Source organism: Python bivittatus, unplaced genomic scaffold (genome assembly GCF_059951505.1).
Source record: "Python bivittatus isolate LINGU-HERP-01145 unplaced genomic scaffold, Pbiv_v1 ctg000080_np1212, whole genome shotgun sequence".
Classification (NCBI taxonomy): Eukaryota; Metazoa; Chordata; class Lepidosauria; order Squamata; family Pythonidae; genus Python; species Python bivittatus.
Window position 1 is genome coordinate 37,278,903 of NW_028277035.1, and position 25,722 is coordinate 37,304,624.

At 37.3% G+C, this 25,722-nt stretch overlaps 2 protein-coding genes across 3 annotated transcripts in view; one reads left to right on the plus strand and one right to left on the minus strand.

Moving 5' to 3' along the window:
* Positions 1-20,350, minus strand: DCTN4 (dynactin subunit 4). 2 transcript variants are annotated; one of them, XM_088133857.1, is made up of 14 exons: positions 20,058-20,350; positions 17,598-17,668; positions 16,936-17,114; positions 15,273-15,316; positions 13,876-13,983; positions 13,215-13,235; positions 11,698-11,771; positions 11,095-11,207; positions 10,868-10,977; positions 9,443-9,516; positions 6,276-6,330; positions 4,258-4,365; positions 3,799-3,896; positions 1-1,945 (listed from the first exon to the last, which is right to left on the minus strand). In XM_088133857.1, the coding sequence occupies exons 1-14, from the start codon at positions 20,274-20,276 to the stop codon at positions 1,732-1,734; spliced, it is 1,488 nt and encodes a 495-aa protein (XP_087989983.1). In that variant the 5' UTR covers positions 20,277-20,350; the 3' UTR covers positions 1-1,731. The 2 variants fall into 2 exon arrangements, with proteins under 2 accessions (XP_087989983.1, XP_007424029.2); XM_007423967.3 differs by lacking the exon at positions 13,215-13,235 and having other exon boundaries at positions 20,058-20,346.
* SMIM3 (small integral membrane protein 3) overlaps positions 20,047-25,722 on the plus strand; it is a 25,038-nt gene continuing 19,362 nt past the window's right edge. The window contains exon 1 of the mRNA XM_088133858.1: positions 20,047-20,156. Coding sequence (XP_087989984.1) covers positions 20,128-20,156 — 29 coding nt within the window. The 5' untranslated portion in view covers positions 20,047-20,127. The remainder of the gene's footprint in view (positions 20,157-25,722) is intronic.

A 25,722-nucleotide genomic window follows, 5' to 3' on the forward strand; every position in this document is an offset into this window, starting at 1 on the left:
AGCTTTGTCTGCTTATTTATTTGAAGTTCACTAATTATACAATAAGGCAACACAGTCATCCTAATATTGATAAAGGCAGAATGTCCCTCCAGTGAGATATTTTTACAGATATGTGAAGTGGGATATGTACAAATATTCCTACATTCTAAAAGATTAAAAAAAGAAAAAAGAATGTCAAGTATGCCCAACATTTCTATGTGCTTTACAAGGTTACTTAAATATATATCAGTTCATTGCAATATTATCCCAACTTATCAACTGAACTAATATAGCGTGGGAAGTTAAATCAAGGATTAACTGCAGTTAGTGTATAAATTGAGAACAGCAGACACTAATACTGTACTACATATTGAGGAATAAATATTGCCCAGACTTCTTAAATTCATGCTTTACAATGTATATAATCTACATCAAACTTTTTTTTACATCAATTGCACAAACTAGAAAGGTGCAACTTTTATTCAAATTTAAATTATTCAAATTAAACCAATTAAGACTACTTAAACATACCTCCTAACAAAATAGAAAATATATTTCCAAGAGCCTTGAGTACATCTCCCATTTATACATTTCTATTCATCTTCTCCATCCCAATCTTGGACTACATGATAAGTAATCATACTGTAATGTGTGCCCATGGCCAACAGTCTGCAATCAGATCTTTTCACTTTCCCATTACATACAATGTGTATGCAGTGCTACAATATTAAATTTCAAATCATTGACGTTCAAGACCCAAATCTTGGGAATTATACTTTATAATAATTTATTTATTCACTTTCCTACTAATAAAGCCTAACAAAAGCCATTCAGTACAGAAATAAGATCTTATACATTCAGTGCAAAACTGCACAGTGGATGGTGGTAGCTACTTTCCCAAGAGGTCTTAAATTTCAGATTTACATACTAAAAGTAATTAAAATCATCATGAACTATCTTTGGTCAGTATCCCATTCCTAAAGGAATAATTTAAGAAAAACACAAGTGCCTGCCCCAATTCCCCAATGGGATCTTTGCTTCAATAAATGCAATACGGCACAAATGCAACTATCCTAAATTGCATTTCCCTTTAAATATGCATTCTCCAACATAAGAAGTTAAATCCTCCAACTATAATAATATTGATATGACATACATAAGCTATTTTCTTAATTTTCTTCCTTTCAGGAATTGTCCAGAACAAGAGCACATCCCATGAAAAGTCACAATTGGTACATTAAAAAAACTTATCAGTAATATTTGAGATGGATGACAGATAGTGAAAGCAAGACATTTCATGCTGCTGCTGCTGCTTACTGCTTTACTAAGAAGACTACTTGGAATAATTACTACTATCGAAAAATAGTAATCATCTTATGAGAAAATGTACCAGAAAAGGAAAGAGACTGTGGCCAATGCTAGCTTTGTTAAACTGGTGCAAGGAAAGCTAGTAAAAATTTTTGCAAGGAGCTAGTGTGATTTTTCTTGAGGAAGAATAGAAGGTAACCACAAACATGCACGCTAAGGTTGTATTGTAACTCTGACTATGCATGTAGCATAGTGGCAGAACCAATAGTTCACATAATGGATGTAAAGAGAAGGGTTTCTCTTTCAACTCTACATTTTTTGGCTGAAATTTCACTTTCCAAGGAATCTCTGTAAAACAGTATTTTCAGCATTTTATCAGAATGCATTTTCTAAGACACAGTGTAGCAGGTAACCATCATTTAGCATCTAGTTAAGACACAAACTTCAGGGAAGCAGAGGGCCCAGGCTGAGCTCCACATGATGAGTGAGCCAAATGACTTCACAACTCTGATCACATTCCTCTGTGGGGCGGATTGGAGCAGCAAGATTTTTGAACTCATGTTTCATCTTAAAGCTTACAGTAACTTTCCCTTCTTCTTTCTGTGGAGTAACTTTGATGAATATCCCAACTTTGTTAGCCTTCCGAAAAGCTATAATGCTACAAAACAGGAAGAAGAAGAATACCAATAGAGGTGAATATGTATAGCTCAGGGTTGAACTGTGGAGTCCCTGGGGTTCTCCAAGCTCAGAGAACCCCAAGGACTCTACAGAAGAAGAATAGTCTGTTGTTCAAATAAGTAACTGCCAATTCCATTTCTTCCCTGACCTTACAAGCCTCCTATGCAAGCCTCTCAACTTTCAGGAGCAAATAGTATCATCTTCCCTGTCTTTTCATCATGAGAACCATCATTAGAACAATAACATTATCATAAATGGAAGAAGAGCTGGATACAGTCCATATACTCTATCTGGATTTAATAGTTAAAAGCTGTAAAAGCTGCCCATATTTATACTGCAAGAACAATCCTAGCAATGTAATATAATTCAGTATCTCCAAACAGTTTACAAGAGGGACTGGCAACATGGGGAACAAAACATCCATGATATGCCTAGATATAAATACTTTTAAAAATTGAAAATTACTGAAATCTCCTAAGATCAAAACTCTAAGTATTCTCAGATAAGATGTTTGTTTATACATTTTACAAGATTTCAAGTAAAATGCCAAAATCTCAGAAGCATTTATGTGCTCTCACTTGAGGCTGTATGAAATCACTGAAATGTTGCTTATTTTAAATTTATTATAATTATTTAGAAGAGGTTCCCAGCACTTAAAAAGGATGACTTTCACTGGTTTACACTTTATATATATTTAAACTCTCAACTGCAGACATGAGCATCATTAGGATTACTGAACACAATATATTTTCTAGAAGGGGGGGGGGGGAACCCAAACTTTTAGTTGCAGATAATTAAAGAAATTACCAGTAATTTAAAAACAGTACTTGATTTTCAATTATTTGACAGTCTTTTATATTATAACACTAATTTTAAAATTCACAGTTTGCATAAAGGAAATTCAATTAGTTTATTTCTCTTTTAGTTTCAATGGGTCAAATATTAGCATTTTGGGGTGGGTACTTAGTACAGAATTGCAAACTTCAAAAGCATATTTTTGAAGTTAAGACACTTATACAATGCATATTTTTGAAGTTAAGACACTTATACAAATAAATATATTAATGCAGTTATTGCACCATGGTATCTTATTCCCAAAGATAAAAATGCAAGATTTTTCCATAACTCTAACCCTCAAATGACTAGTTCTATTTCACTTCAATTGCCATTTTAGAGAGAATTAAACTAATAATTGCTCAGGAGAGCTATTGTAAGTAAACCGGGGGCGGGGGGGGGATTAGACAGTTACGTTACTCAACAAATCTGCTACAAAATAATTTTGTGCCTGGATTAGACAAAAGATTGACCTAATCACCCTGCTTTTAACAGTAGCCAACCAAATGCCTTTGGGATGCTCACAAAAAGGGCTTTAGCCTTAGTGCTTGCTCCCTAGCAACTTCTGTCAAAATACTACCTCCCTGGCAAGTAGTACCCAACGGCACTCTGTGTTTAAATCTAGAGGGTTTTTCAGCTGCACTGCCAATAGCCAGCGATAGATCTATCTTCCATAAATTTATTTCATTCTTTTCAGAAGGTATCCAAACTAATGTTAAGCGAAGGCTGCATCTGATGCTGATGTTTCCCAGAACTAAAATCACTGGCATGCTAGGTTTACCCTTTCTGCTGCACATGTCCAAATATGTATCAGATGGGTGTAGAAAATACCACTGGGATTTTGTGAAATATATTCTCTGGTCTATTTAGAATTTACTGCTACTAGGGAGAAACAATATTTTCTAATCTCCACCTGAAGAAAGTCAGGATAGCATTGGCCAGTTTTCAACAGTTGGTAGATGCAAGCCTTTATCTATGAAAACAGACGGACAAACTTACTCAGGGTCATCCTGGAAATCTTGAGGTTCTGCCAATTCATCATATTCTGCTGCTGCATCTTTGCCAGCCAAGATTAGCTCCTTGGAAGGAACAATCACCTGAAAAGAGATATAGAAAAAAGGCATACTATAACAAATATGAATAACTGGGGTATTAAGAACAATTAAAAACAACAGTAACTGTTAATGAAATACAGTACTGTCATGGAAGCTTTCCATATGATAGCTTCAAAAGCAGTGACATTTTTCTCACAAGATATAATGCCCAGGCTAATCATGGTTATTAAAAGCCCCCTCTCCTTTTTTTTAAATAACAATCACATTGCTGTGTTAAGGCATAAAACCATTTTGAACCTGAAAAAAAGATTATGCAGGTATTCACAATTCATATATTTTTAGCACAGTATCAGAGTATATACATTAGCATATGTTCTTGTAAGATGATAAGAAGCTACAGTACCTTTGCAGTACTATTAATATCATCAGGATCATTTTCCTCACATTCTTTTAGTGTCACATGGGTAAGGTTTTCCACTGGATTGGTTAGGGTTAGAAGAACCTGACTTTCCTATGAAGGACAGAAGGACATAAGAAGCAAAGTAACTCTCGTGAAGGATATTTCCCCATGATTTTATATTGCTTGAGAACATTCATTTTTGTCTGTTTGATGCCTTTTTAAGAAGTGCTAACCTTCTAAACAGTAACAAACCATTCTTTCATTCACTTTTCTAAAGGGTCGTAACTATATAGCAAACATATTGCAATTAAGGAAAATTATGGGTTGGTTTACAGCCAACCAAACCAAAATCACACAGGAAAATCTGAAATAGGTGTGCAAGCCACAGATTCTACCAACTATTGTTTACTATGTATCTCAATTAATTAAGGACAACAGGGACTCTTTGCTAGGCTTCAAGTAAGTCTCTACATCACAGAAATAGGAATGCTGTGACAACAGAAAATGAAAGAGGACAAGCTGCTCAAAATAATTTTCATTTAGATATTCAGAAGTTTATTTTAAAGCAATTTTTCAATTTTTAATTGACCCATCATATTTGCATATTTGCTCAGGCACAAGCAAGTAGCCACCATAAATCATAACAAAATTTTAGGAAATTCACTGTTATAGCCCTCACTCAGCTTATTACCCCAGACAGCCATTACACATCTCAACCAGGACTTTTCCTGAGGGAAGATGCTTCCTGAGGCATGGCTGGGAGCATACAGCAAAAGTAATCCCCTCTCCAACAAACCCCTTCCCTTTGGTAGAGACAACCCTTTTTTTTTTTTTAAACAACTAGAAGGGGAGCTCTGGGAGAAAGGAGCAAGAAATTGTGGGCTTGAGCTGGGGAAAACCGAGATTTTCTTCCAACCTCAAATTTAAACTTGCAAGTTCCAACAAGGATAGGTAAAAGAAGGAATCTGAGTCAAGGAATGATTATCCGAAGAACCAGAGGTATATGCCTAGTTAGCACTGCACTAAGAGTTATTCTATTTATTTATTTGCTCTCTGTGTTTTCAATTTCCTATCTCTGGTTATTGTCTCTATACAAGCTCAGTCCTGTAGTTAGAAATTGGCACCTCTTTCCATCAAAGTTGTTTTTACATTAGTAGTTTCTTTCAAGAAACTTGTATATTGACTTTTTATTTTCCAGTGGGAGATTCCTATAAGGCATTGTTTGTGATTATAGCAGCACTGTATATTTTAATCTCCTTGGCCACTGAATGTTTTGCGTGTAACCACCCAAACTTTTAAAGGAAGTTTTACATTTTCTTAGTTTTAATAAAGTGATTTCCTTTTTAAATTATAACTTGTGATCATGATCTAGCTTCCCAAAAAAAGAAGGGTGGTGCTTTCCATAATTATACACCTCAATGCCTCATAGGCCAAAAAGTGGCACTGTAACATTTATTTCTTTTTCTCCCAATCTTTTTTCCTGCTATTTGCCAGAAGACAAAGAGCCTGCAAGGTTAGTGAGAAGACATCAGGCAAAGGCATTTCCAAGAAATCACATGGTAACAACAGTAATTAGCAAGCACTGCACTGATGTTCAGAAAGTGGGCCATGGCTTATAAACTTAGAGGGCTTCTGGGAGAGAAGTTTGAGACCTCTAAGCTTTTACCTTAACAGTTCAGCCTTGCCGCCATAGTTATCATTTCCTATACTGTATGAAAGAAAAGGGGGAATGCTTCAAGATTTACAATTCTTATAACAAATTAAATCTCTATGTTGCCATGTAATTACTTATGGGCATCTTTTTCAACTGTTTCATCCATATAAGCTTTGAATCCAAGTTAAAAACTGATTGCACAAACCATGAACTGGAGTCATGTCTTCACTGAACCAATGTTATTAAAAATAACACACTAGCTTTCCAGGCCTCTGTCACATTTTAAACAAAACAAAACAAAGATTTAACAGCCACTCACGTGCAGCCTTCAAAACTTTCAAGAGGGTTAAAGTGAGCAATTACTAACCTTCATATAGCGCAGATTAGGAATAGACATGATTCTCACTTCTGGGATGTAATTGCTATAAATACAAATGAAAAACACAAACAGCAAATTTATGAATGACATTGTTTCTAGCTTTTTTGCTATGCTCTCTATTTAATTTTGGATACCTAACTCATTTTTCAGTTATGCAGTTTTCAAATTATTCTCAACACTGAAACATTTTTAAAAACTGACAGAAGTATATGACTGGGAAACATGATTTTTTTTCAAGATTATATTGTGATTTATAACTTCCAATTTGTTTTTCATATAAAATGGTAATTGGAGTTACCATGAAGTACCTTTCTACTCACAGAAGGATGGACCTGACAGGACAGAGTTAACCTTACTTCTTTCAACTAGGAGGCAGGACTAGAAGACCTTTTCCTGTCCCATGGAGGAAATATCCTTCCTTCAGTAGCATGCACTGATTTCAGTGGAAAATCAGGAGTCTGGTAGCACCTTTTCAGACTAACACATTTTATGAAAAGGTGTAAACTTTGTAAGCTACTAAACTGATACAGGATTTAAATTAGGATGGGAGGGGGAAACAGGTTGTGCAGGTTACATATTAGATGGATTGTGTTCCTTGAAACCTTTTGATGTGAGTTCAACTGTCTCTCACTCAATTGTACTATTAAAGGGTCCCCCCCCAAAAAATATAAACATCTTCCTCTCCCTTCTGATTTTTCACTCCCATAGATTTAACATGGCTCTTCTACAATGATTTCAGCTGAGGGTATTGTTGTTTAATTTCTTTATTCAGTAAATCACTGTAATAACAACAACAAAAAATGCTATTGGCAAGAGCACATAGGAAATGGAAGAACAATGTTTAATAGTTTACAGGACAATAAAGTACTTAACAAATTGATCACCACTCCCTTAAACCTCTGTATCTTTCCCTCTCTTGTATAGTGGGACTGTTGGTTCCATCAATGACCAGAAAGTTCCTTCATGGTAAATCCAGTCATCGAAGATGGAACAAACAGGAAAGAGCAATGTAATTGGGGAGTGTCAGAGTAGAACTTAAAGCATCCTCCATAGACCTATGTGACTGGACTTCTGGGAACTGCCTGTATTCCTCAAGCTTAGACAATAATGAAAGAAACAGTTGCAGCCCTGATTCAAAGTGCTGGGAATCCCAATTGCTATAGGTCTACTTCAGCACTAATTTGTTCAACACTATGCTGGGTTTAGGAGTGCCTCTCCTCTTTGGCTCTGAACTCCAGTTTAGAGATCAGGGATGTTACTGGTTGACTGAAGCTAGACAGGTTAGTAATTCCATGCTCTTCCTGAGTGGAAGGTGTTATATGGAGGGTGGGCATCCTTGATTTGACTTGCTCCACCACTCCTCCTTGATTATCTGTAAAAAAATCCAGAAAGGATATTTTGATGTCTGTGTGGAATACAAAGAAAACACCTTGACAGAATCTTGAAATACCCTGGAGGATTGAGTTTAGAGTTGCTAATGCCAAACTCTAAGTTAAGCATTTAATTAATTAATATTAAATAATATTAAATGTATTGTATAAATATTTAACTTATTTAATAAGTTAGGGAAATAATTTAGCATTAAACAGTTTCTGATGGGAAGTGCAAATTGTGTGAAATCAACATGATCTGAACCCTATGAGAAATAAGCATTAAAATGATATGTGCCTCTCTCCTTGTGGGATATGGGGATTTCTCATCATTTCACACACTTCACACACTGATCCCAAAGTGTAATCAGCTCCCTCCTTGTTCTTTCAGCTGCTTTCTCCACCTCTCATCCGCTGCCAGGGTGGCTCCTTCCTATGTCATTCTCTTTTTTCCTTTTCCATATGAGCATGAAAAAATTTTTGGGTTACCAACAACTGTTTCAGTACTGGGTACAACTGAGAACTGAAGACTGCCTTGCTCAGGGGGTGGGAGGTGCATGCTGGCTAGAGCTCTCATGGTCTGTGTGGGATGACCCAACACAACAGGGGCCCATCTCTCCTCTGGATCCTGAGCTGCCATGATCAATCTTGCTAAGTTAACCCGTGTCTGTCCTGTCTATCGGGGTCAACCCACTCCCCATACCCCGGCTTATCACCATATACAGTGATCCTTGATTCTCCAGCCACTATTCTACTGTTAGGGAAAAGAGATACAACTCACATTGTTTCTGGCACAGCCTGAAGGGCTTGAGTGCCATTATACCACCTTTTCTGGCTTTTACGATGCTCCTGGCAATCAGAGAGTCACTGAGGGGTCACCACTGTTGGTGTTGCTCAATATTCTTTTTTTTCTTTAGATCATATACATCATCTGCTTTTTACAGTGGGTATTACTTGGTGCCTAGTCCAATGGGAGGGAAGATACTTTATTTGGCTGTACCGTAGAGGAGTTCAGTACTAACATTACTGCTCACCTCCTCTGTTATGTTCCACTGCCTTTGGAGGCCAATTCTCCCCAATTCAGTCCAATCTCTGAATGGTCAATGTCCTTCCCCCAGTCACTGATCCTCAGCTGTGGTCTCTTTTCAGCACAGATCAGTGGTGCTTGCCAAAAACACCCAGCACATTTCATTGTGCCAGCACCAGACTCTTTGCTTCCTGTTTTTCCAAATCCCATTTATTTTTCTTTTTTCTCAGCTCGTACAACAGAGCTGAAACGAAAGCCACAAGAAATTAGGGCTAAAGACTGAAGTTTCCTCCATGGGATTAAGATCATCTTAGGTCCTGGCTAGAAGAAGCAGAATAAATCTTTCCTGCCAGTTCTATTTTCAGTGAATAATACTAAGTTTCAATCTGCTACAGCAGAATCCAACTGAACTTTCAGAAGCAAGCATGCATGCTTGGTTACTAATTAAATGGGTGTTTCAGCCATTTCTCAAAGAAACACATAATACTTAATATTATGTTTAGCTGACTGCACTGGATTGCTTAATAAAACTACAATTTAAGAATCTTCACGCATTTATTATATCTATATTCATAAGAAAAGGCTAACCTAGAAGATCTGCTACTAACACGGCAGTTTTCTGTATGCTGGAACTTGGATTGTGTGAACCTTTATTTGCAAGAAGAAATGGTATAGAGCAGATGATAGGTTTATCACAACCAAGAGAACTTGCTCCAAGTCTTTTAATTTCTTGCTGTCACTATTTTCAAAATACTTACACAGCAACCAACTGAATTTTGAATTTGATGGATGTAGGATTGAACTCTGGTTTACTCAAATTGTGTTCACATTTCTACAAAAGAAAGAAAAAATGAGAATAAGAAGTTTGTGAACCTATGCTCAAGAATTATAAATGCCACTGCAGAATCACTTTTATTTTATTTGATTCACTAAACAGAATGTAAGTATTGGACTGTATCCAAGAATGGCTGTTGACAGTAGAATGGAAATTGCTGTTGGGATGCATTCCTCCTAAGGAAGGATCTGAAGTCCTTGAGTGTATCCCAAATCTGCTGCAGAAAACTGAGTATTCTCCAGAATAGGTGTGAAGTAAGGGGCATGAGCAGGAAGAGAAAAAAAACAAAACAGAAGTGCATTTGTGCATATGAATATAAAGTATTTCCTTAACACTGGAAGTAGCTTGTAAGAAATGCTGAAAGTTTAAATTCAGACACTGGCATGCGAAAAGATAACTGTTTCCTAAAAAGAACCTGCTCTATCAGACAAGGTCTATTTAGGTTGGGGTGTTGTTTCCTTTCCACAAGCCTCTGAGAAGATGAGGAGGGGGAAATGGAAACAATGTATCTCTTTCCAGGAACTGATACTGATATAACCACCATGCATAATGTCTACAGACGGCCTTCTGCATCATAAATTTATCCATATCATTTAAAACCATATCCTGTGGCAATGAATTCCAGAAATAATTACAGAGTATAAGAAAAACTTTTTGTTGTCCTAAATCTATCTTTCAGGATAAGATTCTTTACATCTTTGGAGCTTAGTCTTTTCTATTATTTGTCTTTCCTTAGGTCATTAGTTCTCAATTAGTTCTCAAATAAGAGCCAAAGGCTAATTCAACTGAATGGTAAATGTATTTGCAGCTGAAAATACAGCAGGTAGCACCGATCTCACCCTTTTTAACGTTTAGCATGCATTGCCTGGGATTGTCACGGTATTCTGCATTACTCCTTACCACCATGACCGGCAGCCACTGAAGTGAAATGGGGAAACTTGCATCCTCAATGACATCACAATGCAAAGCAAGATGGACTTCGTATCATGAGAGACTTAGCTATGCAGGTATCACATTCAGCAGCGTAAATTTACAATTGGGTTTAATCACTGTGAAACATTAGCTTATGCTTATAAAGCACACTGGCCCAGTGTATAGTCAGAGAGAAGCAATACTTCCCCAGTTCAAGTAATACAAATTCATTCTAATCTAAGAATTCTTGAAACAGGCATTCCCATGTTACCTACCAATTAGATTCAAAATCAGCCAAGGCCCAAAGCTGGAAGAGTTATGTGGAAGAGAAATGTAACAATTCCAGGACAGAGAATTCTGGAATTTGCATATAATCTCTGATTCTGCTAAATGTGAGAGTCTGGTAGTAATAAAATTTTCCATAGTGATTACATACCCTGCATCGCAATGAGCGTTTGATCAGAAGGTGCTTATGACGTGGATAAAGTTGAGAAGCACAGATGGGCTGAAAGTCTGGCTGCAGGAGGCGCTGCTTTAAGGTTGTCACTGTTCACAGCACAGGAAGTTCAGAAAATTCACAATCTCAGTTAATGTTTTTAAATAACGAGCAAGCATCATTTGAATTCATCATCTTGGACAGAAATGTGCCAAAGACAGGCTAACCTTCTGTTAGATTGATTGGCCTTGTGTAATAATCCTCAGGTAAAGGTTCTACTTCTTCCACAGCCTGAGCTGGTTCAATTTTTATTTCCTTGTGGTCCTCCCCTTCCTTCAGCCTAAGGCAAAGAGAACAGACAGACTGCTTTGGTAGCCAGCAATTATATTTGAAAGAAACCAGACCATAAACACTTGAGCAGTGCTAAATTACTGATTCACATGAAGCAGTATAGAGTTGCTAGAGACCAATTCTTTACTTATATTCAGATCGTCTTGCAGTACTTGGAATAGTAGAACAAAACTGCAGCACTCAACATAATTTAAGCTTTATATTTTATCACTGAATTAATAGAGATAATAGCAAATTCTCAAGTTAGGAACATGAGCTGTGTTGTTTATAGAATGAGGCTTTAGGCAAGATTGCAGGTACCAGCTTAGATGTCCACACACTGGTATTAAAAACACTGCATTTAAATGATCAGCAGAAGAAGGAAGACCTAGAATTATGCTTGATTGTGAGGAATCCTTGATTGTGAGGCTATTTCCATTTTATATGATTGGGATTAAGCGATGTAACTTTATCACTAATATGAAAGGACTAGTACTCACGAAAGTCCGGTAAGGGCGCTGATGGGGGCCCCAGGCCTCTGACGCTGGAGTCTTGTTCCAAGACCATATTTGTCCTACAAAAGAAATATGCAACAAGAATTGAGTTTGTAAATGAAAACATACCCTCTTGGCTTTTTTGGCAGCTTGAAAAACAGGATGGATCAATTACAAGAAAAGCAAACCTGGAAGTTTTCTGTGCTCAGAGAAATTTTTGGTAGTTTGATGAATAAAAAGCAAATATACAAAAGCTAAAAAGGAAAAGCAACATGCCTTTCAATCACCATTTATTCTATCTAAAGTATTTTCACTTAGTGCTTAAATTTATATTTTACTTGATGATTAAGTGAACATGAATAGTTTAAATTTTAGGATTTAGTATTTTTGTGGACAAATACCCTTTACTCCAATAGACATGAAGAACAGATATGAAAAAACATAATGACTATAATGGTATGAAGTCATACCATTATATCATACTTGAGTTAACTAGTCAGCTGAGGTACTTGCTAACAAATTGTTGACATTCTAAGCTGCGATAGCAGATATCAAAACTGAAAGTTGTCAACTTTCAGGCTAGGCTAGATTTAAATGTGTTCTGCTTGCAGAAAATAACTGGAACAGTTCATTTACAACTAGTGCCAGACCAGTGCACTAGAAAAATGAAACTATATTTTTCCATATACAAGAAGTCATGCAACCTCTTAGAGAAGGATGGTAATTACTATAGTTCACTGGATCCAGTGTTAAAAGCAACAGTTTACATGGCAATGTTATTGAGCCGAGTGCTTTGAATTATTTCACTTATTATCTCACTGCAGTTCCTAAAAGTTGGGTCCGTATTATCTTCAAAGTAGGGACAGAAGGTTTGGCCCTATTCTATAGATAAGATTACTAAATACTTTGGGATACTACTTTGCTTCTCTAGCTCACCTATTATTTTGTAAAGTGATGGTGGGTGGCTTATTGTTTTAGTTTACAGGGAAGGAAAAGGTATGTCATTTATCTATATAGCATATCAAACAACACCTACATTAGAGAAAGTTTCTATACAGGATTGCTGTTTGAAAAGACTGAAACTGAAAAACAAATATTTAAAAGAGTGGCAAGGCTGTGGACAGGGAATAATGTATTATATGCAGTCTATAGTTCAAGAGGACCATAATGTGAACAGGAATCACATAAAGTGGAAGCCCAAAACATACTTGCCCAGGCAAATCCTACCAATTGTTCTTAACAGTGCTCAAGTTCATCAAAGTACTGTGAGCACAGCGTATATTTATAGGGGCTTACACTAAACAATTTTGGTTTTATGTTAAAAAAAAAAAAAAGTACTAAGGAATTCATTGAGTAATACGATTACTAAACTCAAATAAGTATTCATACATTCAGACTGAATGACAACTCTCCTGTCATGAACACATCAAAGATTAGTCACCCAAATGCAGTAAAGATAATTTTACTAGCTGAATCCAGCGATTTCAAAGGCTGTAACACTATCAGGAGCTAAAGGAACTTACCACTACATGTATAGTATGTTGCTGTGGAGAGCCCCCAAATTAGCAGCAGGTAGCAACGGAGATAAGAAAAGTGCACCAATAAAGACAAAAGCAATGCACAAAGCAAGCAGGTTATACAGTTATCCAAGAGGCAGCAAGCATACGCAAAAGTATTTAGCCAAAAAAATAAGCTTTTCGGTTTGACATTGAACGCGTAGCTGAAAATTAAAATGAAATAGATATTTAAGTGTAAACATGTCTCACAGACATTATGCTAACTCTGAGCTGGATCAATATATGAAGAATAATGATAATCCAGCATTACAAAATTGAAGGCATTGGGGCCCATTTCCAAATCTGAACCTTCACTGTAAAATACAAGCCAAGTTACTTTAGGATTTCAGAGTAGGAGTACCTACATTTATTTCAAATAGACAATACCGCTTAATAAAACACAAAGCCTTTTGAACCTCTTCTATACTAGGGTATTTGGAATTTATTTGTGATAGATTATAAAGCTATGAGAACTTAGAATGAGCTCCAATTATTCATTTTTAAATTTTCTTGCTTTATTTTTAGAAATGTCATCTAGAACAACAATTATGTCACTGCACTTTAAAATGCCACAATCTGATTCTCACTGTGTGACCTCCAGAATTTCTGTGCTGTTTTCCTAGCTCACCGAAAAAGCCAGTGGCATGTATGGTCGCCGTCGAACTAATTTTTTACGATCTCTTTCCATCTTCTCCTTCTGAGCCAACTGCTGATAATATTCTACCAGTTTATTAATCTATATAAAAATAAACAACATTTTAAGCAATTCATTAGAAGGCAAATTCTTTACAAGATTTTTTTCTATTTTATTAATATTTTATTCATATTCATTTATTTAAAATATTGTAAAACCTTTCATTGCATTTACAAAACTTCACACAGTGGAATTTAAGGAAAGATTTACTCTCTCTCTTCCTAGCAACTGTTTCTCCTCTTATTTATTTTCTTTAAAGAATGTTTTACGTTTAATTTGTGCCATTATTCTATACCACCACATTTAGCCATGTGAATAAACATTATTGTTCTTTTGTAGAGGCTTAAACAAAGAGAAATGGGACAAATCAATACATTCCTGATTTATTTCATTTTCATATTTCCTAGTATGTTAACTTATTCCTAAATAAACCTGCAATGTTAAACTATCCCTGTGAAAATTGCAATTTTTAAGAAAATTCTCAAGATACATACTTGAAAATATATTTTGCACTCTGGCAAATGGTAGTTTACATTTTTCTTCTTTTTAAACTGCATCGTATTTTATTGAGAGAAATGATAGGATATGCATGTGCCTGCACACAGACACACACACTATATTTATATAGACTAAGATACACAGACCAGTTGTGTCTCCATCCTTGGACTAACTAGTGATATGTCCATGCCTGAACAGGAACTATGCTGATTTGGAGCAGCATTCTATCTACCCAGCTTTCTCACCTGGCCTAGTGAGTCTGTTTATGCCAAGGTCATCCTAATAACTGTACCAGAAAAGATAAATTGAAAGAGAACCTTGAATTATCCAAGTCTTTCCCTTATGTGGGTCTTTTACTTAAGTGACATTCAGTACTCAAAGGTCAAATCAGGTTGATACCAGAGAAATCCAGAAATGATCTAAGCTTTGCCTTTACAAAACCTATTACGCACATAAGAGAGTGACTGGAAGCAATGCTACTTGTATGTGGGAAGACAGTGGATCTGGGAAGAAAAACTGACCTGAGAAAGAGGCAACCTCCTTCTTCTGGGAATGATACAGGGAAACTGTGACCATCCCTGTACAGATCATAGCTGGTCCATGCTGTACTTCCAGAGCTAATATGATCAGTGTGGGAGGGCAGTGTCTCAAAGAAGGGCTGCTATGGGAAAATACAGGGACTTTATACTTTTTCCTCAATACACTTATATCTAGGCCAATATTTATATTACACTGCTAGATCAGTTGGGGGAAGATCGTGAATAATACTCTCAGCCACATGAGGCTTGTTCTCTCAGACTTAAATAACTACTAGAAATGTCTCTTTTGGTTACCTTTTGTGTATAAGGATTTTCAGGTTCCTGCCAACCTCCACTGGCTGCAATATAACAACAAACAACATCAACAATTAAAGAGAAGGGAATCATGAAACACATGCTGTAGCCAAAAATAAACTATATAGAGAGTAACTGTCTGCTTCTCTTCTCTTATCCGCTAAGCCCATCACTGGGCTAATACTGTACATTTGTTATTTATTATCAGGATGGCATAACATTGTGTGCTTCACCATGGTATAATGTGAGATAGAAAACAGCCTGTGTTTCTAATCTAGTGGCTGACTGTAGGTTAACATGAACATAGAAACATTAACGTATTAGTGGCAGATCAGCAAACCAAAGACAGATGATAAAAACCAATTCTGTACCTGCCATTTTTCCCTTGCAAATTTCCCTGTTGCTTGACAGTCATTGTTATAATTAGTATGAAAAAATAACACACAGTGAAGAAGACATCCATAAGGAAAATCAGCAGGTGAAAAAAAAGTATTTCACAGAGTACATAACAGCAATGCAGTGTTACAGAATGAAACATTACAAAACATCCCACTCTCTTGTAATGTATCTTCAAAATATACCCGGGGGGGGGGGTGGGCAGAGAAGAGGCATGCATATAGATTCAGAAGATAGATAACTGGGGGGTTCTGCTGACTTGGTGAGATCCTCTCCACATAGTGGAGACCAACCCAGCACTAAAAGGAAAGTGGATGGCAGACAGAACCTTTTTCCTCCAACTTCCTTGCCCTTAATAAGAGTTCCCATTCCCAGATCTCTTACATTATGAGGAATATCTAGGACATAAATGCTAATTTTGGAACCACTGGAGATGGCCAGCATAAGACACTGTATTGCTGAGATGATTCAGACCACCTCCATTGCTTCTCTTTAGTTTTTTGTTTTGTTTTGTTTAGTTTTTGTTTAGTTCCTACTATTCCTCAGCTTGCTTTTGCACAATTATTATGGAATGAAGCAATTCTCTTATAAAGAAAGGTACAACATTCAGGATTATTTCATTCAAAAGAAAAGGCATTGAAGAGATTCATATGCATGATGTGAAAAGTATGGACAAAACAGAACGTAATGCTAGAGCCTGGTTCATCTGCTAAAGATGAATGGTGGGAAATTTAGGACAAAAAAAGCACGCAGTTTAACCATGGACTTGACTTCCTCAAATGTAATGTCTTGAAAAAGGAATTTAAAAAATTAATGACGAATCAGGCTATTAAAGCAATTAGTCATGCTAGATAGTGTTACCTCTGAATGCCCATTGCAGGGAAGCATGTGTTTGCCAACTTCCTAAAAGATTTTGTCCAACTGCTGCGAAAACTGGACTAGATAAGCTTTCTATCTAATCCAGCAAGATGTTTAAATAACTTAAATAGGAGCCCGATTCAATAACAGATCTGGGGTCCCTCTTTACCAGTAAAAAGATCCTGAAGTGACATAGCACCTTTCTATAGAAGCCATTTCTTTTAATGGCAAAGGAACAGACTCTGTTAGTCACTGAATTTGCTTCCACTCAAATTTTGCACATCCTTTCTACTTGCACTACCAATTTTTAGCATAATATGACATTGTTCCCCTTTTGAATGATAACCGTGCATAACGTAGCGTTTTTTTAAGGCATCCTTGTCCCATTTGCTCTAGATATGACACTCACCAACTGATTTATCTGCCATGCCAACATCCCTGGATGTCCAGCGGCAAAATCCGCAGGCCAGATAATAAGCTTTTTTCATTGTAGTCTTGGCTGGATCATCAGGCAATGGAGCAGGAACGCTTGTTGCTCGGGTAGAAAGGGTGTGCATACAGCAAGGGCAATCAAAACAATTAGCGCACCTAAGCAAGAAGACACCAGCATTAGCTTTTTAATTGAATCGATTTGATTGTATTTGCTTTCTTAGGGTGACAGTGATCACTGTCGTGTAAACCAAGTTGATTTCTTTAAATTAAAAGCTGTATATGGAGGTTATATAAACCTTTATATAAATATAAATATAAATCAAGGTGCTTGATTTATGCATATACATATAACTCAGAAATTGCTCCTAACAATAAGTTTAAAAATAGTATATTTTGCTCGGAAAGATTCACTGAGGCAGCCAACAGGAAACAAATTCATGTTAGCTTTCCCTTTATAAAAAGACAGAAATCCTGTCATATATATTATTTCAGATTTTATAACAACCAATATGTAAGATTCTGTACTGTAAAATTCAAAGTGGGATCCAAATTAATAGGTAGGTAGTCAAGTATAAAGAGATTATGCAAAACACAAAGGTAAAATTATAGGAAAAGGAAGAGGGGAGATTGTAGCCTTACCTATTTTTTTTCAGCTTGGCTTCAGCTGAAGGCATATTCTCCAAGCAGCTGGGACAATAGTGAGAATCCACCTACAGAATAATTTTAAAAAGTCATCATTCTTCACCACTGTACTTCAACTAATGCTGCTCCTTCTCTGATATTATATTTAACAAAAAAGACATCTGCATTTTTAGGAGCTGGTACAGGACAATGCCCAAAAGACTGATCTATAACCAGAAAATCCCAATGTCATTATTGTTTACTCACAGATATTTCAGATTTTGCTCTCCAAGATCAGATAGGGGCTTCAATTTAAGAGGACAGTTCTAATGAGAGAAAATCTTTGTAACACCCCCGCATCCCCTAACTGGTTTCCCAGCACACACTTGGATGTTTATGGAGAAAATGTATCTCATTTTAAAATGAAATACATGTATTAAAATGTAACATCAAATACCATGCTCATGAGGCATAAGATGATTCAGAGATGCTGACAGTGAAGACCACCAAAGTAAAGATTGCTCTCCAAAACTGTGCAGAATTTCTTTCTATCCTAGATATTACTACTGAGAGATTTAGATCTCTACCAGAAAAATAGTCAACATCCTCATTAAACTACAGTTCCCAGGATTATTCATGACAGTTAAAACTGGCATTACAACTGGGATTAAAAACAAACTTAGAACCAGCAGCGATTCTCTAAATTTCTAGCAGAGGTTTTTTTCATTCTCAACTATTAATATTTTGAACTGGAGATGCCAAAGACCAAATTTAGAATTGTTACATATAAAGAATTTGTCCTATCATGAACCAATGCTTAAAATTTATTTCCCTATCCAACTGATTTTCAATAGCTTATCACCTTCTTTAATGACTCTTCAGCTTTTTTTTAGAACTGAACAACTGGAAAATAAATAATTAAAAAACGAATTCTTCAAATTAAGACCATTTAATCATGTTGACTAGTAGATACTTCTTGTTTAATGTTGGTGCTTATAGGCTGTTTAAAAATGGAGACTGGTTCTCAGTCAAAGACATACTATATCCACAGTAACAGAGTAAGCAAGATAAAAATGCAAATTATCTTCATTCCTGTTCATGCAGAACAAAAGAGTCTGAAACAGAGATTTACAATCTTGGCACTGCAACACAAACAATGTCAAAATTAGGAGCAGGAAGCAGGGTCTCATCTTTGGATACTTCTAGAATTTTCAGAGCAGTAGAGCTACTTTACTATCTTGAGTTCAACCAATGGAAAACTTATTTAAACTGATTCATACATTTGGGAAATACTTTCAAATCTGAACTAAAGTTGCATATTTTTTTATCAGTGCTCTCACTTCTCTGCAGCACAAAGGATGAAAATAAATGGCAAGCTTAAAGAATGATTGCTTAATAAATTGATTTTCAGTATAACAAAATACAGTACTGTATTCCAGGTGTCCCCAACCTTTGCAAACTAGACAGCACATCTGGAATTCTGAGAAAATGTCAGAATTCATCCAAAACAATGGCCACTGTGAATGCTAACTGACATCAATTTACCAGAGACAAATGGGTGAGTTTGTTCCTTGGCACACCTTTTTAGCCTTCAGGATGCTTTCTATCCTATCTGTTTATTCCTATCTTTTTCTGGACATGTGGACACACTTCAAAACAGAACAATGAAGTGCAGTCCTCACTTTTATTTTTTAAGGATGCCTCCAGAATATATTTGGGGACCAGAAGCATTCTTAGGAGTAATGTTTATGCTGGATGTTGCTGCACTTTACAGCACCTCAGTATCCCATTAAAAAAAAAACAAAAAAACTAAAATTTAAATCAGGTGGGCATTGTGTCTATGGCGTATCATGAAACATGTCCACAAGAATGTTGCAACTTACAAGCACCACAATAGGGATCAAGTCTGTATTCCAATCATAACTGCTCATTGTGTTTTGCAAATACCAGTTTCATGTAGTTAGATGGGTAACAGTACCTGATTACAACATTACACCTAGAGTCCAACTGGACTGAGGAAGGCAGTGTAAACATTAGGAGGGGGAGAATAAGGGTGTGTCTCGGGATGCAACAGTAACCAACTGGGAGGCATAGCATATGATTACGTCTGGATACCGTTTACGTACAGGTGATGGCAATTTATACAGGAAAAGTCGAAGAAAGGGAAGAAATGTTATTTCAAATACATATGCTAAAAGATTCCCCCGCCCTTCCTGCAAATCTCTTCCTCTCTTCCCTACCCCAGAATTACCCCCTTCCACCCCAGCCAGGGAAGCACACAATGACACCGACAGAGGGACACGCGCCCCACTCAAGGTTCCAGTCTCCAGCTCCAAAGCAGAGCCACGGGAAACGTCGGCACACATCTCTCCTAGCCAATTGGATGGAGCGGGACTACGAGTGGCAGCAGAATGAACCAATCCACACCGCTGGCGTGCGATCAGCTTCCCCCCGCCTGGACAATACGGCCCAGCTTACCTCGTGCGAAACACACTCGAGGGAGCGGAGCTCGCTGCAGTAGCGGCAGAAATACAGCTGCGAGAGCGGCATGCGGATCTCCTTTTCGCCGCGCACCAGGTAGGAGACGCGCTCCGACTGAAGGAGCGAAGCCATCTTGGGAGGACGGAGCCGGCCCAACCTCCCTAGCACCCCACCGCACCCAACTGTGGCGATTTCCGCCACGTGACCCGGAAACATTAGGCCACGTGCATGGGCCGCAGTGACGAGCGCTGATCGTCATTTCTGGCGGTTCTGTGAAGCGAGGAGGTGATGTGGGGGTGTAAAAATTAAAAAAAGTAAAATAAAATCCTGTGTCGAGGTTCTGTCCGGTTTTCTGTTTCAACGCACTGGGAGTTACTTATCGGATTTCACCTTTAAAATTAACGCGTCTTGTGGCAATTTAATACATTTATCTTCTCCAGCCTAGTGTACTACAGAGACGATGGATTGTAAGCAAGTTGGGGGAGGTCGGTTGCAATTTTGGAAACTACGGTCAAAAGCATTGCAGGTCACTCACTTGGAAAAGATTGGCATGATCTTTTTGGACTCAAGTAACAGGGCAACAGACTAAATGAACTGCCCCTTTGGAAACTATACAGCTCGTGGGGCTAGCAATACATGGGGTTTTTTTGGGCGAGGGGAGTGGTGGCCAGACTGCCAGTAATACTTTTTCCAAAATGTAACCATCCCGACGAGCATAAATTAGAGAGGTGGAGTCTACGGTGCTTTTTCTTAATATGTTTAGTAGTTATGTAAACCTTGCGGTTTGCTGAGCCTGGTGGTATTTCTCAGTTAATGTATTTAACAATAGATATTAATCTTAATGGTCATCTGGAATGTTCACTATTGTTATTTCATTGTGATAGAGCTCTTTAAAAATAACTGAATCCACAGTTCTAATAGAGGGCTTAAAGTTAATAACATCAGACCACTGCCAGAAGTGTTATTGCCTTTTCCATTACACAGTGGTTAGATAAATACATTGCCTTCATACTATTACCTGTCAAGTCACATTAAATATCTGTAATGTGCCTATCATAGTCTTTGACTTGTATAATTGGAACTCATGCCTTGGAAAAGGAAGAAAGAAAGAAACAGTGAGCTGTGCTTCAAACAAACTGTGCTTCAAACAAAAAAGTGTTGTTTTTTCTGTCCAAAAAAGAAGATAACCCAAGAGCAACCTTTAAACCTCTAAGAGTGACTTCTCTTCTAACAGAAATTGACTTATTCGATAGCAAAATAATTATTGTGTAACAGTGCTAAAGTAAATGCTGTACATTTCATATTTTCAAACAGATTTACTATATTTCAGTTTTTATTACAGTTCTGTAACATAGGACTGCACTATGTCCATTTTGCCCAGGAGATAAAATAGAGAGAAAAGTCGTTTGCCTAAGACATATCTTACTAATTCACTGCCAGAATGAGATTTTAACAAGAACCATCTAATTTATGGTTCATATTCCTAAGCATTATGCAAAACAGGAAATCCAGAAATGTGTGCTCTACCCCGCTTTTACTATCAATGGGTAAAATAATCTAACCTCTTCATTAGCCATCCAAAGAAGGTAAGGATGAGGCAGAAATGTTTTTCTGTCTGGCTCAGAGACTTGTGGTTGAATTTATTTCCAGCTCTCTTTATCTTCCTTTCAACAGCTTCAAGTACTGCAGGCTATTTTCACCTGCAGCTTGAACAGTTATAGACTTTTCCATATTTAACTATGCAGTGTTGGTTCACAGAGGACATGAAAGCTACAGTTGCAGGAAAAAGTATGTGAACCTTTTGGAATTTCATGGTGTTCTGCATTAATTTGTCATAAAATGTGATCTGACTGTCATCTAAGTCAAGAGTATTGACAAATATAATGTGCCTAAAATAATCACACAAAAACAATTCTGATCCTTCATGTCTTTATTGAACACACTCATTCAACATTCAAAATGCTAGTGGAAAAAGTAAGTGAACCCTTGGAATCAATAACTGGTTGACACCCCCCCCCCCCCTTGGCAGCAATAACCTCAACCAGGTGCTTCCTGTAGCTGTGGATCAGACATGCACATCGTTCAGGAGGGATTTTAGCCCATTCTTCCTGGCAGAACTGCTTTAGCTCTGCCGTATTCTTTGGATGTCTCATGTGCATGGCTCTCTTCAAGTCATTCCATAGCATCTCTATTGGGTTGAGGTCTGGGCTCTGACTTGGCCACTCCAAAAGGCGGATTTTGTTTTTCTGAAGCCATTCTGTTGTGGACTTGCTTTGGTGTTTTGGGTCATTGTCCTGTTGCATCACCCAACTTCTACAGAGTTTCAGCTGACGTACAGACATTCTCACATTAACCTGAAGAATTTTTTGATACACTTGGGAATTCATCTTCCCCTCAATAACTGGAAGCTGGCAAGGCCCTGATGCAGCAAAGCAGGCCCAAATCATGATGTTTCCTCCACCATACTTTACGGTTGGGATGATGTTTTCATGATGATATGCAGTGCCCTTTTTACGCCAGTTGTGCTACGTGTTCTTTCGAAATAGTTCAATCTTTGTTTCATCAGTCCACAAAACATTTTGCCAATACCGCTGTGGAGTGTCAATGTGCTCTTTTGCAAACTTCAGGCGTGCAGCAATGTTCTTTGTAGTAAACAGCGGCTTCCTTCGTGGTGTCCTGCCATAGACACCCTGCTTGTTCAATGTTTTACGTACTGTAGACTCATGAACACAGATGTTAGCCAGTTCCAATGATGCCTTCAAATCTTTGGCTGTCATTCGGGGTTGTTTCTTTACCTCATTGATGAGTCTTCGTTGTGTTCTTGGGGTCATTTTGACTGGGCACCCACTTCTTGGTAAAGTAGCCACAGTCCCAAAGTGTCTCCATTTGTAGATCGTTTGCCTAACTGTAGACTGATGAATTTCTAAGGTCTTTGAAATCACTTTGTAACCCTTTCCAGCTTTATGTAAATCAACAATTCTTGATCATAGATCCTCTGAAAGCTCTTTTTGGTGAGGCATGGCTCACATAAGCATATTCTGCTTGTGTGGAGCAAACTCAAAAAGTTTGAGTGGTTTTTATCAGTCAACGTAGCTCTAGTCCACACTCATTTTCTTAACAAGACTCCAGGTATGCTAACACCTGACTCCAATTAGCTTTTTTGAGGTCAACTCAAGGGTTCACATACTTTTTCCACTAGCACTATGAGGTTTTTATGGTTGTTCTCAATAAAGACATGAACGATCAGAATTGTTTTTGTGTTATTATTTTAGGCACATTATATTTGTCAATACTCTTGACTTAGATGATGGTCAGATCACATTTTATGACAAATTAATGCAGAACACCATGAAATTCCAAAAGGTTCACATACTTTTTCTTGCAACTGTATATGACACAGAAAGTATTTCAAAATCTGAATGGAACTTTAGAGCTGAGGGCAGCTATATTATCATTACTATTATTTCTTGTAGTTTACTTAGAAGAGTTCAAATTCCACTCACTTGTTCACATGGTACATATAGAAGATACAATTTCTTCTATCACAAATTAAATAAGCTACAATATTATGCTAGTTGAAGATCACATCAGCTGAAAAAAGTGCTCTTCTCATTTCTAATTTATAGAGGATGTGCTTTGGCCATCTAAACTGAACCAGATATGCATCTGTTGGCGTTGATCTGGGGAACTGCCAAATTAGGAAATGTATGATTCAGTGTAATCAGGAAAATATATTTTTGTTATAGTTGCTTTATTTTACAAGGGAAAATAATATATAAATTCTTTTTGCTGTTTTTTTGCCACCTGTAAAGAGAAAAGCAACCATAGGAACACTTTATCTTCTTTTCTACATGAGAGACTAAAGTGCAGAATATGAGTTTGGTCAGAAAACGAAATCTTCCCTCCTGAAAAGAACACATGTGCTTAAGTATTAGCTAAGCATGTAATCCCCAGAGGCTGCATTTCTGTATCAGAAATAGTGTGACGCTGAATTGTTTTTGTGTTTTTGTGTGACTACTTTTGTTTTTTGTTTTTGTACAGCCGCAGGCCAACTGCTGTTTCCCCCAACATTTGTAGTATGAAGGGGCTGTTGAAAACTGAAGCTGTTACCATTGTTCCATTGTTACTGCTTTTTTTTTTCTGATAGAGTGTGTGTGCACAATCATTTCATCATGAGACATAGCCCAGAATAGAAGAATTTTCTTGGGCCCTTTAATTTCAAAGAACAGTGGAATATTCCAAGAGAAGCTAACTGTTCTGGTGGAATATTCCATAGGAAAGAAAGAAAGCCAGTTTCCCACAACTGTATCATTTTTAACATAATGAATGATGCCTCTGTGGTATTTCAGCAAACTAAACAGCTTAAGATCATAGACAAATTCTAGCAAAGTGTTCAGTGTTGATTTTTATCTTTCTTTCTGGGAATCTGATATGGAATTACTTCAGCTTCATTCATGTCCCAAAGTTTTATTCAGAATAACTCTGTTAAGGACAACTGGGAATCAGTTCAACAGTACAGTATCTCCTTTTTGTTAATGTAGCTGTAATGGTTTCCATATGACTTGATTTCTGAGAAAGATGCACAAAGAACAAATTATCTTCTTGAGTTCTAACTGTTTTTGCCATCACTCAGAACCTGTAATTGCTCATCAGTGTTCTAGGCATTTAAATACAGTATGTATTTATCCCTTTCTAATCTATTCATAATGGAAAGTAACTTCAAAATATGCTCTGAGAAAGAGTGATGTCATCACTCACACTAGGACTAAATTAACAGCTGCCTTCCTTAGTCTTTAGGAATCATGAACTAACATAGAGATGAAGGTTTTAAAAGCGTCCTTTTGGAGGAGCTGAATAAAAATCATGGTTACTCACTAAAGTAGGCAAAAATTATTCTGAAAGGCTGTACTGTAGTCTTAGAAATAAGACAAGCATCATATTGTCCTACTACCTTTACAATACAGAGTGGAGGCTGGTTCATTAGGACAGGTTACCTTCCACCCAACCACTTCTTGACCTATTTACAATAAACACATTTTATTACTGGTTGTCAGCCTTTCCTGAATCAGTCTCTCACTCTTTGTTTCTGGAATTCATCAAACAAGTTCCTGCCTCCAAAGACTCAGAGCTGGAGAAGGGTTTTTTTTGGGGGGGGGTGCTTTTCTAGATGAATAGCAAAGCTCATCTCTCTGGAGATGCAATGGGGTAAAGAAAGAAAGATGAACAGCCTGGCACCTGATTGTTATTGAAAATAATGACTACTCAGGGATTCAGAAGCCCAGCAAACTTCTTTGTCTCAGGCCAAGGGGCATCACCCCAGCACCTCTTCTGATGAGACAGGTAATGTTTGGCTCAGGGTAAAAGTTGGGTGCTATTTCTGCTTTTGGCTTTAATCCCTGTAGGAGAGCCCATTTTTCCTGCTGGGAGGAAGAACTATTGGCAGAGAACCTAGAAAAGGGTTTCTGCCATCATTCTAGTCAAGGAAACAGCCAGTTTCCAGGCTGCTTGAAGGCTGTTCTGTAGTGGGGTTAGCAGCAGAAGCAGCAAAATATTGCCTAAATTAGCACTTATTTATTGAAAATCTCTCAATATCTGGATGCCATAGAGTCTGGGAACTAAGTATCTCCCATCCTCTACTGTGTGGGCATGTGCACAGACACAT